At 36.1% G+C, this 16,198-nt stretch overlaps 1 protein-coding gene across 3 annotated transcripts in view; it reads right to left on the bottom strand.

Moving 5' to 3' along the window:
• The window catches only part of LOC127868443 (probable helicase with zinc finger domain), a 60,212-nt gene that overhangs the window by 8,314 nt on the left and 35,700 nt on the right, over window positions 1–16,198 (bottom strand). For all 3 annotated transcript variants that reach the window (XR_008044135.1, XM_052410224.1, XM_052410225.1), the window contains exons 19-23: window positions 7,335–7,628; window positions 5,898–6,005; window positions 3,265–3,340; window positions 1,650–1,845; window positions 616–877 (exon numbers count right to left, since the gene is read on the bottom strand). Coding sequence is in view for 2 of the 3 variants with exons in the window: in XM_052410224.1 (XP_052266184.1) it covers window positions 616–877; window positions 1,650–1,845; window positions 3,265–3,340; window positions 5,898–6,005; window positions 7,335–7,628 (936 nt within the window). In the remaining variant the exon portion in view is untranslated. The remainder of the gene's footprint in view (window positions 1–615; window positions 878–1,649; window positions 1,846–3,264; window positions 3,341–5,897; window positions 6,006–7,334; window positions 7,629–16,198) is intronic.

The following is a 16,198-nucleotide window of genomic DNA, read 5'->3' as shown; positions in this document are numbered from 1 at the left end:
TTTTGGAACTCGTCCAAGATATTATTGGGATGAATCTTCTGACCAAGTTTCATGAATATTGGACAATAAATGTGGCCTCTAGAGTGTTAACAAGGTTTTACTATAGCCATATAAGGAAAAACGCCTGCCCCTTGGCAGCCATGTTTTTCGAGCAAATAGTACCATTTTCGAACTCATCCAAGATATCATTGAGACCAATCTTCTAACCAAATTTCATGAAGATTGTAAATAAATGTGGCCTCTAGACAAGGCAAATGTTGACACCACACAACACACAACGGACAAAAGGCGATCACAAAAGCTGACCATGAGCACATTGTGCTCAGGTGAGCTAAACAAGTGACTGTCCAACTGACATTGGGACCCCATTGTACCATTTTAAGGGTATAATAAGTGTCAAACAAAACTTAATTTAAATGAACAACAAATTTGCACCTACAGTGATATATATGATTGATATTACATTGCACCAAAATCAAAATAAGGACAAGAGATTTCAACTTCCTATGTTTCTTTTTCTCCCATTAACATTAAATACTTTGAAGTTATCGTTTAAACAATATAATAAAATGTACAGCTTTATCTCCAACATTTTGTTCAGCCCCTCTCCCATACCTGACTGTTTGGTCCCCTGTATGCGGCCCCAGGGTGCTGCCCTATCCATGCCCCATGGAGCGGCCCCTGCTGGGGCATGAACACGGCATGGCCTGCCGGGCCCGTATATACCGCCTTCGGAATGAACTCCGGCGCAAGAGGGTTCAGAATGTAGTTCTTGGTCATCTCTGCGTTATTTAGCAGGGATCGGAGGTGTGGCCATGTCATGCCAAAGAAACTGTTGTTATCTTTACAGACCTCTAGGTAGTATTCCCAGACTTTGCTGTAAAGACCCAGTTATTCAAAATTTAAAACATCTCTAAAATTAACAATACTTTGAGTTCAGAGACAAAGTTATCTTTTTTTACCAGGAAAAAATAATGCTGTGGAGGCTTAAACCTGTATAACTAGTAAATAATTGGTGCTAATATCGGGCTGGGATACATTTACCAAGGATAATCTTTTTTAATGTGTTTTAGAAAATTAATCATGGTTATCATTAACCAAAGTTAACTTTTTGAAAAAAGGAATTAGCAATTCAACTATATGACCTGCCACATGCAAAAATGGGTTGTATGACATATACGTTGGCAAATAATGTCACACAACTTTTCTTTGTCTCATTAGCTGTCAGGGTAGCTCCTGACCAGACTACGTGATTGCACAGGCTGGACTGGAGCTTTGTTCGCTGCATTTGGCAAAAGACCCAATTTGCATGGTACGGGGTAATATTATGACTGAATAGTAGAATAGGAATAACAGATATTTAATTTTGTAATAAATTTAAATATTTATGGTATTCAATACAAATGCTACAGATAAATGACTTTAATTTTTCAACTTTCCATTTTTTAAAAACAGGAAAAAATATGCAGTTTGTACAAAGTAGACCAGAAAAGTGTCACAGACACGGATGCCCCGACAAAACATGTTTTGAAGCAGACAATCCAATATATATTCTACAGAAGACAAAGGGCTATTTACGCTGTGTGGGCATAGAAATATTTGATATCATAACCACAAAACAAGCCTCTATCCAGTTTCACCACTCTAACCTGCATCGACCAATGAGACACAGCGAGACTGGGTCTCCCACGGCGATGACCAATGACTGGGCGCGGGTGATGGCAGTGTTTAGGAGCTTGATGTTGGACAGGAATCCCAGGTCCAGCTTGTCAGTGGCGGCTGCGTCCGTGGAGCAGGTGTGGCGTGTCCTCACTGTGCTCATCACAATCACACGAAACTGCTTGCCTGCAGCGGAAGTCAATCAATAGGTCAGTTTGTCTGCATCAATGTTATAAGTTTGTTAAAAAACCTAATTACAAGTTTGTGGAGTAAGCTACTTCCACATTTATCCAGAAATTAAAAAGAAACTTGAAAATCATTAATTTCCATTAAGTGTAGATGTGTTCTTTTTTTGAGTCATTGTCAGTTGATCGGTATCTGCAAAGCGATTAAATTGAAACTTGAAAATATGTAATCACCAAGTGATGCAAGTGAAGTGAAGTGCAAATGTGTACATGTTTTTTCTTCAGAAAATGGAAAAAATCAAATAACTTGAAATGACAAACTGAGCTAAAATATAATTACTTCATAACTTATTAATTACTTGTAATTTGCAGGAGCATCTTTTTTTCTTTGAACAATTAAGGATGTGGTATTGTCTATAGCTTAAAATAACCATGCACAACCAAGGGATGTAAATGGGTCCTTTACAACAAACTGTATGGCTTGTTCTTATATATGAATGACAATGATCTGAATAATCAACTACTCGATGCTATGTCTATAGAGCTTTTTGATCAAAGACAACATTAAGTTGATTTTTCCCCAAAGACGGATATTTTTTAAAATTTGTCATCAAATGATACATACAAATACTATGTGAACAATGAAATGAAAACATAAGGTAACAGCTTTGTATTGATTTTATTTGCAATTTTTGTAAACATGTACTCTTTTAGCAAAACAACTTGCGTCAAAATTTAATATAATCACTGATATGAGCTAAAACTGGCAAGTTTGTAAGCTTTAGTACACTAACTTATATTGAATGAAACAAACATAACAAATACAAAGCAAAACATTCCAGAAATGTTAAGAAATCGTGCTTGACTAACTTCTATACAACCAATAAAACCAATAAAAAGCAAACTATATCTAAAACGTTTTTGCGATTTATTTAGTTCTGAACAGTAAAATTTTGTAAATGTTTAAAATGTACATTAAATGCTTTGTATTTCATATAATCATTTCAATGGTAAAGATGACAGAGCTGGTAAACATTACACATCTTCTGATAGTTATCCCTTTTCTTTCTAAATAAATCAGACAAAACAATTCAAAAAAAAGCTTGAAAACAAGTAATAAAATATCAAAATATCTTCAACAGGTGATAGGGTTTAATTATCCTCAATATATAAATCTGGCGCAACGGCCCTTACGAATCTTTGAGAAATCTGGTTTACTTTTCAGTTGTACATTACCTTGGACTGACTGTCTGTTTTAAGACATGTATTAGCTAAGACTTGTCAAAGATTGAGAGAGAATTATGTTCAATAACATTAATGAATACCCCAGTGAAATATTTGTTTTTCCTTGAGCTTATTTCAGTAACTTAACTTAAACAGGCATTTAAAAATTAACCTCATATAGTGTTAAGCCACTTACCTTGAACATTGACAACTCTCTCCACTGACACCTTGAACATCTTGCGTTTTCTTAATTCACTTCTAATGTGAAACACCTATGAGCAAACAAAAAACATTGTCAACCATCCTTTTGTACAGAGGTCCCAGATGTTGCTCAGCTGATAATGAACATGTTTTTTCAATGTATCGACATATATTGTTTTGCAAATTGAACAATGATATTTAAATTTGCATATTCATAACATATCATATATCAGTCCAATGCATCTTTGTAACAGTTTTGTAATTATTTTTGCACCATATACCGTAAAACGCTGTGTATAACGCGCATTTATGTATACTTTTTGAAGCAAAAAAATCGTGAAAAAAAGTTTTTGAAGCAAAAAAAAAATTAAGGCAAAATTTCCGAACTGTAGGTCAACTGAAAATCGTTTAATTTATATTGCCGATCTCACTTGTTATTTTATTTTTCAATAATTAATTATCTTAAAGACGATAACGATAAAGATACAACTTGTTTGTGTGTTTCTTTTTTAATTATAATATTACACGTAAATGTTTCGATTTAAATTAATTATGCATGAAATGCACAATTACCATCGAGTCTCCGAAGTAACTGTCTACGATTTTATCGTGGTAGAGTACACATTGCAGACCGATTAGTGTGCTTAGTATAACTAAGACACTGAAATTTTGTATTGGTATTGGCAGGGGGTTATTCACAAATGACTTATTCAAAACCGCGCATTCAATTTACATTTCCCATCTCACATGTTTTTTTCGAGCGTCTATTATTGACAGGAGACTATAACGACTCAAATTTATCAACACCATTACTGACATATCCGGGGTTAAACAAACAATGGAGGTGTGAAGTCGTTTGCAGGTTCGCATGTTTTGATAATAGCCCAGCTACACAAAACTTGACAGATGACGCAAATTGCTTGATAATCACAACCCCAATCTTAACAAGACGTATGAAAACGTGTAAACAAACACAACATCAATTTTATAAACACATTTGAAAAGCAAGAAAAATAATAATAAGTATATTGTGAAAGACCTTGCCGACATGCTATTGTAAATCGACAAGTGCCCCCCAAATAAATTGTGTAACCCTAGTACAGTAGGGTATAATATTGTGGGAAAAAACAATAAAGTTTAAATAAAAATGGCTTCCTTGTTTTTCATTTTCTTCTTCAAATTTATTTGATTTCAATGCTCTGTATGTACCTGAAAAAGATAGAAAATATTAATGTTAACTTTATAACGTTTGTCCATCTATATTCAGATCGTAAATATAACACAATTATTAACATAGTTACAGTTAAAACAACGGGGAACAGAATGACGGGAGTTACCGTAACTGGGTAACTGACAGGGAAAAAATGTCTTGGCATGGCGGTAGTTGTGCATAACGCGCATCAAGTTTTTAATATTAAATTTGGGGGTAAAAATGTGCGCCTTATACACAACGTTTTACAGTAATGGATACAGTGGTTATCTGCCTTAAATAAAGAAAGCACACATCAAATCCAGTTTTAAGATAATAATTTATTTACCACTATTTTAAATAGATGCAGTCTACATATATATGTATTGACATATATTGTTTTGCAAATTGAACAATGATATTTAAATTTGCATATTCATAACATATCATATATCAGTCCAATGCATCTTTGTAACAGTTTTGTAATTATTTTTGCACCATATAATGGATACAGTGGTTATCTGCCTTAAATAAAGAAAGCACACATCAAATCCAGTTTTAAGATAATAATTTATTTACCACTATTTAAATAGATGCAGTCTACAACTTTTTCAAATTAATATCCAGCAACACTAAATTTGGAAACATGCTCAACATAAACTCCATTGTCTCATACATCCCTTTTTAATCATGTCATTATATATGTCCACTAGTACGGTACTGCTTGTAATAAGGATTGTTTAAAAGAGTATGACATTTGAAATTTGCTTATGTCATCAACATTTTCAATAATTTATAAAATGACAAAGAATGGATTTAGTTATTTCATGTGGGTATCACTACATATATCTGCCAGAGGCGTGCAGTAAATAGGCCAACACAAAACAAAATGATCTGCCATCCAAACACTCGCCTGGCCATGATTTAGGATTAAATGGAAAGTGATAATTACTTCATTTAACAAACAAGACATGTGTTTGTCAGAAACACAATGCCCCCTATTGCGCCGCTTTGATATAAAATTTCAACATATCATTTGGTAGGTTTAGAAATTATCTCCCTTTTAAAGCTTATTACTTCCCTTGGATTGTATTTTTTGACTTCTGACCTTGAAGGATGACCTTGACCTTTCACCACTCAAAATGTGCAGCTCCATGAGATACACGTGCATGCCAAATATCAAGTTGCTATCTTCAATATTGCAAAAATTATGGCCAATGTTAAAGTTTTCAGACGGACTGACAGACAGACGCACTGACGGACGGACGGACAGACAGTTCAAATGCTATATGCCACCAAAGCGGAGGCATAAAAAACAATTCATTAAATGAGCAAAGAGCCTTCAAATGTTAAGCTTCAACAAAAAATAACAGTCAATAAACATAAGCAATTTTAAGAAATTAAAAGAATTTAATGGCATTTAGACACTGCTCAATTACCTGATCTGAGTATGGGGCCACCACACAGATGCTGTTCTCGTCAAACTCTCCCCACTCAGGTGGCCAGTGCTTCTGAAGATGTTCCACCTGCTCTATCACCTCATAGATCTGCATAATAAAGAGGCAGCGGTATAAATTGCTTTTGCAAGTTAACGAAATCAAACATCACAATCAGAAATCGTGCCTTTCATTATGGATTTCAGTACCTTTTAAAAAAAAAGTCAAAATAGCCCTTGGCTTGATAAATGAATCACAAAATGAACAAGAGCTGTCAGAGGACAGCGCGCTCGACTATTCGAGTGCTTGACATTATAACGTATGCCATCATGTGGACATTGTTCATATTCTAAAATTTATTAGACGATCTTTCAAAAATAAAAAAAGGAAAAAAATATTTGTATGTGTGTGTGTGTGTGGGGGGGGGGGGGGGGGTGAGAGGGGGTATAATGAGGGGTGTGGTCATTTATTAGACAATCTTTCAACAACAAAAAAGGAGAAAAAAATAATTGTTGGGGGGGGGGGGTAGGGGGGTGAGAGGGGGCTATAATGTGGGGTGTGGTAATTTATTAGATGATGTTTAAAAAAAAAATGGGGGGTAGGGTGGGTAGGGGGAGTCGGGGGTGAGAGGGGGGTATAATGTGGGGTGGGGGAATTTATTAGATGTTTAAAAAAAAAATTGGGGGGGGGGTTGGTGGGGAGGGACTCTGGGTACAGGCGTGGGGTGGAATGCAACGTAGTATTCAGGTAAGTGTTGTTTTAAGCAAAATGTTTAATTATCTACGTGTAAAAGGGTCCATAATTATGTAAAAATGCTTGATACAGTGGTCAGCTCTTGTTTATAGGTTGGGGTCATGTTGGTGTACAAGTATGCAAAATATAAAAGCAATATGTCAAAGGATATAGGAAATATTTGGGGTAGTACGCAAACTTTAACATATATTTATCAATGATATGCATATTCTAAGTATAAAAGGGGCAATAATTATGGCAAAATGCTTGATAGAGTTGTCTGCTCTTGTTTATAGGATGGGGTGATGTTGGTTACAAGTATGCAAAATATGAAAGCAATATGTCAAGGGACAATGAAAATAAGTGGGGTAGTAAGAAAACTTTAACATTTGCACGCTAATGGCACGGAACGCCGACGCCGGGGTGAGTAGGATACCTCCACGATATATATTTCATATATAATAGTCGAGCTAAAAATAAATTGCATGGTCAAAAATATTGACAATACATACCAGTATGTGATGAGACAAATGGACAAAAGAACAAAAATATCCAAGGTGAATCCAATACCCTCTACGCTCTTGTGTGTTGCAAGGAATATAACAATTCCTAGCCTCTAAACTATTACCTGCACTGTTGATATTATCTGTTTGATGGTGAAAAGTTTCTCTAAATTTTTACCCAAAACAACAAACTACCATCACTTACCTCAGATGTATTATAATACCCCGAGCTGTTCTCATGCTGGACCTCCTCTCCACGCGCTGTGAAAAATGTCAGCGGATAGTACACGCTGTGCGCGATCGGATCTTTCGATGCCTTTAACTTATTATCGTAAAAGAGCTCGGAGGTGAACTCAATGATTGCACGGTTGGCCCGGTAGTTCTCACACAGCATCACCTTGCTGGGGCTGTTGTCAGGGTACATGTCGTACAAGCGCTCTAGAAGGGACTTGTGGAACTGCTGCTGCCGGGCAAAGTCCGAGAACGCTTCAGGGCTCATCTGGTCAAAGGATATATGAATAATGCATATAAGCCTTGCTTGGCTTCAACGGGGCTTAATGCAAGTGTGGGAAGAACACAGACTTATCTGGGACTACACTTCCCATTTATAATGTTATTTTTAGTTTAACGGAAGTCTTTTTATATAAAGAATCCACTTCAAATGGAAAGTGGTGTCCCTGATAAGCCTGTGCATACTACACAGGCTAATCTGGGAAGATACTTTCACACATGGATTAAGCCCCATTTTCCCAGAGCAAAGGTTCATATCTGTTTGAAGCTCTTCATTAAAGCATGATGGCGGGCCTTGTTCTGATATTTTTGGAAAAAAACTTCCTAGCTAGGGAATTTTGTGTTATGAAATTTGTGGAATTGAGTAAACTAGAGCTTTGTCACAGACGTGACGAATACCCCCACATGCAGTATTGACACAGACTATTTTGCATGTTGTCTTCACATAAAACAGCTGACACCATGCTGAATGTTTAAAACGCACTAAGTGACCCCATGACCTAGATTTTGACCTGGCATGGCCCATGTTCGAACTTTACCTACACATCATCTAGATACTTCTGACCAAGTGTGGGGAAGCTCGGATGAAAACTACTTGAATTAGAGAGCGGACACAATGCTGAATGTTAAAAACTTAGTGACCCTGTGACCTAGTTTTTGACCCGGCATGACCCATATTCGAACTTGAATTAGAGAGTGGACACTTAATACGGACCGACCAACCGACCGACAGACAAGCTCACTCCTATATACCCCCTAAACTTCGTTTGTAGGGCTTTAATAAATTAGGATAAGTTAAAATGTGGTAAAGATTTCACTGTGGTATTATGACCTGCAATAGCAATGACACAATATTGCCAACTTGTCACTTAGTAAGCCTTTTTAAAGTTCTGAATAACATTGATCTTCCAATCATGCGGTAATTTTTTGTACAAATGAAAGTACAGGAAGAAATGGATACAACAAGAACCATGTTTATGCAATATAATTAAAACAATCACTGTGCAATCTCAAGATAGGTCTACTGGTAAGTGACCAACGCACACAAGGTATCCAAAATACCTCCATCTAAAATCATGATATTAAGCAGAATTAGTTTTTGTCCTACTTTAGTAATAAACTTTAACTAACTGGCCCGAAATACAATCCAGAGGTAAGTCTCCACAACACACACAATTTCAGAAAAATACTTCCATCCAAACTAAAGTTATTAAAAACAAGTTTCTCTACCTTGATTTTTATCTGGCTGTCAATGCTAGGTCTGCATGCAAGCTACCTATACAAACAATGTTCATGTAACACCTACTTAAATTGAAGCTAGTGTTTTTCAATTAAAACTTGGTTACCTTGACCTTGAACTGCCCAGCCCCAAATGCAATTCCACCCTAGTGTCCATGTAAGCCACCAATACCCAAACTTACAAAAAAATACCTCCATACAAACTATAGTTATTAAGATTAGTATTAGGATTGGTCATCAGGATTGGTCATCAGGATTGGTCATCAAGATTGGTTATCAAAATTGGTCATCAAGACTGGTCATCAAGACTGGTCATCAAGACTGGTAATCAAGACTGGTCATCAAGATTGGTAATCAAGACTGGTCATCAAGACTGGTAATCAAGACTGATAATCAAGACTGGTCATCAAGACTGGTAATCAATACTGGTCATCAAGACTGATAATCAAGACTGGTCATCAAGACTGGTAATCAAGACTGATAATCAAGACTGATAATCAAGACTGGTCATCAAGACTGATAATCAAGACTGATAATCAAGACTGATAATCAAGACTGGTCATCAAGACTGGTCATCAAGACTGATAATCAAGACTGGTCATCAAGACTGATAATCAAGACTGATAATCAAGACTGATAATCAAGACTGGTCATCAAGATGGATAATCAAGACTGGTAATCAAGACTGATAATCAAGACTGATAATCAAGACTGATAATCAAGACTGGTCATCAAGACTGATAATCAAGACTGGTAATCAAGACTGATAATCAAGACTGGTAATCAAGACTGATAATCAAGACTGGTAATCAAGACTGATAATCAAGACTGATAATCAAGACTGATAATCAAGACTGGTAATCAAGACTGATAATCAAGACTGATAATCAAGACTGGTCATCAAGACTGATAATCAAGACTGGTTATCAAGACTGAAAATCAAGACTGATAATCAAGACTGGTAATCAAGACTGATAATCAAGACTGATAATCAAGACTGATAATCAAGACTGGTAATCAAGACTGATAATCAAGACTGGTCATCAAGACTGGTAATCAAGACTGATAATCAAGACTGATAATCAAGACTGGTCATCAAGACTGGTCATCAAGACTGGTCATCAAGATTGGTCATCAAGACTGGTAATCAAGACTGGTCATCAAGATTGGTAATCAAGACTGGTAATCAAGACTGATAATCAAGACTGATAATCAAGACTGGTCATCAAGACTGATAATCAAGACTGATAATCAAGACTGATAATCAAGACTGATAATCAAGACTGGTCATCAAGACTGGTAATCAAGACTGATAATCAAGACTGGTAATCAAGACTGATAATCAAGACTGATAATCAAGACTGGTAATCAAGACTGGTCATCAAGACTGATAATCAAGACTGGTCATCAAGACTGATAATCAAGACTGATAATCAAGACTGGTCATCAAGACTGGTAATCAAGACTGATAATAAAGACTGGTAATCAAGACTGGTCATCAAGACTGATAATCAAGACTGGTCATCAAGACTGGTAATCAAGACTGATAATCAAGACTGGTAATCAAGACTGATAATCAAGACTGATCATCAAGACTGGTCATCAAGACTGATAATCAAGACTGATACTCAAGACTGGTCATCAAGACTGGTCATCAAGACTGGTCATCAAGACTGGTCATCAAGACTGATAATCAAGACTGATAATCAAGACTGGTCATCAAGACTGGTCATCAAGACTGATAATCAAGACTGGTCATCAAGACTGATAATCAAGACTGATAATCAAGACTGATAATCAAGACTGGTCATCAAGACGGATAATCAAGACTGGTAATCAAGACTGATAATCAAGACTGGTAATCAAGACTGGTAATCAAGACTGATAATCAAGACTGGTAATCAAGACTGATAATCAAGACTGGTAATCAAGACTGATAATCAAGACTGGTAATCAAGACTGGTAATCAAGACTGATAATCAAGACTGATAATCAAGACTGATAATCAAGACTGGTAATCAAGACTGATAATCAAGACTGATAATCAAGACTGGTCATCAAGACTGATAATCAAGACTGGTTATCAAGACTGAAAATCAAGACTGATAATCAAGACTGGTAATTAAGACTGATAATCAAGAATGATAATCAAGACTGATAATCAAGACTGGTCATCAAGACTGGTAATCAAGACTGATAATCAAGACTAATAATCAAGACTGATAATCAAGACTGGTCATCAAGACTGGTCATCAAGATTTGTCATCAAGACTGGTAATCAAGACTGGTTATCAAGATTGGTAATCAAGACTGTTAATCAAGACTGATAATCAAGACTGATAATCAAGACTGGTCATCAAGACTGATAATCAAGACTGGTCATCAAGACTGGTAATCAAGACTGATAATCAAGACTGGTAATCAAGACTGATAATCAAGACTGATAATCAAGACTGATAATCAAGACTGATAATCAAGACTGGTCATCAAGACTGGTAATCAAGACTGATAATCAAGACTGGTAATCAAGACTGATCATCAAGACTGATAATCAAGACTGTTCATCAAGACTGGTAATCAAGACTGATAATCAAGACTGGTAATCAAGACTGGTCATCAAGACTGATAATCAAGACTGGTCATCAAGACTGATAATCAAGACTGATAATCAAGACTGGTCATCAAGACTGGTAATCAAGACTGATAATCAAGACTGGTCATCAAGACTGGTAATCAAGACTGGTAATCAAGACTTGTCATCAAGACTGGTAATCAAGACTGGTCATCAAGATTGGTAATCAAGACTGGTCATCAAGACTGGTCATCAAGACTTGTAATCAAGACTGATATTCAAGACTGATAATCAAGACTGGTCATCAAGACTGGTCATCAAGACTGGTCATCAAAGATTGGTAATCAAGATTGGTAATCAAGATTGGTAATCAAGATTGGTCATCAAGATTGGTCATCAAGACTGGTCATCAGACTGGTCATCAAGATTGGTCATCAAGACTGATAATCAAGACTGATAATCAAGACTGGTAATCAAGACTGATAATCAATACTGGTAATCAATACTGGTAATCAAGATTGGTAATCAAGACTGGTAATCAAGACTGATAATCAAGACTGGTAATCAAGACTGATAATCAAGACTGATAATCAAGACTGATAATCAAGACTGGTAATCAATACTGGTAATCAAGACTGATAATCAAGACTGGTAATCAAGACTGGTAATCAAGACTGATAATCAAGACTGATAATCAAGACTGGTCATCAAGACTGGTAATCAAGACTGATAATCAAGACTGGTAATCAAGACTGATAATCAAGACTGGTAATCAACACTGGTCATCAAGACTGATAATCAAGACTGGTCATCAAGACTGATAATCAAGACTGATAATCAAGACTGGTCATCAAGACTGGTAATCAAGACTGATAATCAAGACTGGTCATCAAGACTGGTAATCAAGACTGGTCATCAAGACTTGTCATCAAGACTGGTAATCAAGACTGGTCATCAAGATTGGTAATCAAGACTGGTCATCAAGACTGGTCATCAAGACTTGTAATCAAGACTGATATTCAAGACTGATAATCAAGACTGGTCATCAAGACTGGTCATCAAGACTGGTCATCAAAGATTGGTAATCAAGATTGGTAATCAAGATTGGTAATCAAGATTGGTAATCAAGATTGGTCATCAAGATTGGTCATCAAGACTGGTCATCAGACTGGTCATCAAGATTGGTCATCAAGACTGATAATCAAGACTGATAATCAAGACTGGTAATCAAGACTGATAATCAATACTGGTAATCAATACTGGTAATCAAGATTGGTAATCAAGACTGGTAATCAAGACTGGTAATCAAGACTGATAATCAAGACTGGTAATCAAGACTGATAATCAAGACTGATAATCAAGACTGATAATCAAGACTGGTAATCAATACTGGTAATCAAGACTGATAATCAAGACTGGTAATCAAGACTGGTAATCAAGACTGATAATCAAGACTGGTCATCAAGACTGGTAATCAAGACTGATAATCAAGACTGGTAATCAAGACTGATAATCAAGACTGATAATCAAGACTGGTCATCAAGACTGATAATCAAGACTGATAATCAAGACTGGTCATCAAGACTGGTCATCAAGACTGATAATCAAGACTGGTCATCAAGACTGATAATCAAGACTGATAATCAAGACTGGTCATCAAGACGGATAATCAAGACTGGTAATCAAGACTGGTCATCAAGACTGGTAATCAAGACTGATAATCAAGACTGGTAATCAAGACTGATAATCAAGACTGGTAATCAAGACTGATAATCAAGACTGATAATCAAGACTGATAATCAAGACTGATAATCAAAACTGATAATCAAGACTGGTCATCAAGACTGATAATCAAGACTGATAATCAAGACTGATAATCAAGACTGGTCATCAAGACTGGTCATCAAGACTGGTCATCAAGACTGGTCATCAAGACTGGTAATCAAGACTGGTCATCAAGATTGGTAATCAAGACTGGTAATCAAGACTGATAATCAAGACTGATAATCAAGACTGGTCATCAAGACTGATAATCAAGACTGATAATCAAGACTGGTCATCAAGACTGGTAATCAAGACTGATAATCAAGACTGGTAATCAAGACTGATAATCAAGACTGATAATCAAGACTGATAATCAAGACTGGTCATCAAGACTGGTAATCAAGACTGATAATCAAGACTGGTCATCAAGACTGATAATCAAGACTGTTCATCAAGACTGATAATCAAGACTGATAATCAAGACTGGTCATCAAGACTGATAATCAAGACTGGTAATCAAGACTGGTCATCAAGACTGATAATCAAGACTGATAATCAAGACTGGTCATCAAGATTGGTAATCAAGACTGATAATCAAGACTGGTCATCAAGACTGGTCATCAAGACTGATCATCAAGATTGGTAATCAAGACTGGTCATCAAGACTTGTAATCAAGACTGATAATCAAGACTGATAATCAAGACTGGTCATCAAGACTGGTCATCAAGACTGGTCATCAAAGATTGGTAATCAAGATTGGTAATCAAGATTGGTAATCAAGATTGGTCATCAAGACTGGTCATCAGACTGGTCATCAAGATTGGTCATCAAGACTGATAATCAAGACTGGTAATCAAGACTGATAATCAAGACTGGTAATCAATACTGGTAATCAAGATTGGTAATCAAGACTGGTAATCAAGACTGATAATCAAGACTGGTAATCAAGACTGATAATCAAGACTGATAATCAAGACTGATAATCAAGACTGATAATCAAGACTGGTAATCAATACTGGTAATCAAGACTGATAATCAAGACTGGTAATCAAGACTGGTAATCAAGACTGATAATCAAGACTGATAATCAATACTGGTAATCAAGACTGATAATCAAGACTGATAATCAATACTGGTAATCAAGACTGATAATCAAGACTGGTCATCAAGACTGATAATCAAGACTGATAATCAATACTGGTAATCAAGACTGATAATCAAGACTGATAATCAAGACTGGTAATCAAGACTGGTTATCAAGATTGGTAATCAAGACTGATAATCAAGACTGGTCATCAAGACTGATAATCAAGACTGGTCATCAAGACTGATAATCAATACTGATAATCAAGACTGATAATCAAGACTGGTCATCAATACTGATAATCAAGACTGGTAATCAAGACTGGTCATCAAGACTGATAATCAAGACTGATAATCAAGACTGGTAATCAAGACTGATAATCAAGACTGATAATCAAGACTGATAATCAAGACTGGTAATCAAGACTGGTCATCAAGACTGGTAATCAAGACTGATAATCAAGACTGGTCATCAAGACTGGTAATCAAGTCTGGTCATCAAGACTGATTATCAAGACTGGTCATCAAGACTGGTCATCAAGATTGGTAATCAAGACTGATAATCAAGACTGATAATCAAGACTGGTAATCAAGACTGATAATCAAGACTGATAATCAAGACTGGTCATCAAGACTGATAATCAAGACTGGTAATCAAGACTGATAATCAAGACTGGTCATCAAGACTGATAATCAAGACTGATAATCAAGACTGGTAATCAAGACTGGTCATCAAGACTGGTCATCAAGACTGGTCATCAAGACTGGTAATCAAGACTGATAATCAAGACTGATAATCAAGACTGGTAATCAAGACTGATGATCAAGACTGATAATCAAGACTGGTCATCAAGACTGATAATCAAGACTGGTAATCAATACTGGTAATCAAGACTGGTCATCAAGACTGGTAATCAAGACTTATAATCAAGACTGATAATCAAGACTGGTCATCAAGACTGGTATTCAATACTGATAATCAAGACTGGTAATCAAGACTGATAATCAAGACTGGTCATCAAGACTGGTAATCAAGACTGGTCATCAAAGATTGGTAATCAAGACTGGTCATCAAGACTGATAATCAAGACTGGTCATCAAGATTGGTAATCAAGACTGGTCATCAAGACTGGTCATCAAGACTGGTAATCAATACTGGTTATCAAGACTGATAATCAAGACTGGCAATCAAGACTGGTCATCAAGACTGGTCATCAAGACTGGTAATCAAGACTGATAATCAAGACTGGTCATCAACACTGGTAATCAAGACTGGTCATCAAAGATTGGTAATCAAGATTGGTAATCAAGATTGGTCATCAAGACTGGTCATCAAGATTGGTAATCAAGATTGGTAACCAAGATTGGTTACCAATATTGGTAATCAAGATTGGTCATCAAGATTGGTCATCAATATTGGTAACCAAAAGTGGTAATCAAGACTGGTAATCAAGATTGGTCATCAAGATTGGTCATCAAGATTGGTCACATAGATTGGTCATCAAGATTGGTAATCAAGATGGGTAATCAAGACTGGTCATCAAGATTGGTAATCAAGATTGGTCATCAAGATTGGTCATCAAGATTGGTAATCAAGATTGGTAATCAAGATTGGTAACCAAGACTGGTAATCAAGATTGGTCATATAGATTGGTTATCAAGATTGGTCATATAGATTGGTTATCAAGATTGGTTATCAATATTGTTCATATAGATTGGTCATATAGATTGGCAATCAAGATTGGTCATCAAGATTGGTAACCCAAACCAAAGTTATTGACCCAAAATCCCTTATAGAGTGCAGACAGCATTAATTTGGCATATTTGGAATAATTCAAGAGCCATAATCCAGTTCTTTTGCAAGATTATTAATCTTAGATTAAATCATGCCACAAAACAT

The sequence above is a fragment of the Dreissena polymorpha genome, chromosome 2, assembly GCF_020536995.1.
Source record: "Dreissena polymorpha isolate Duluth1 chromosome 2, UMN_Dpol_1.0, whole genome shotgun sequence".
Lineage (NCBI taxonomy): Eukaryota > Metazoa > Mollusca > Bivalvia > Myida > Dreissenidae > Dreissena > Dreissena polymorpha.
The sequence above is the reverse complement of the archived record's forward strand: the minus strand, read 5'-3'. Positions and strand labels throughout refer to the sequence as shown.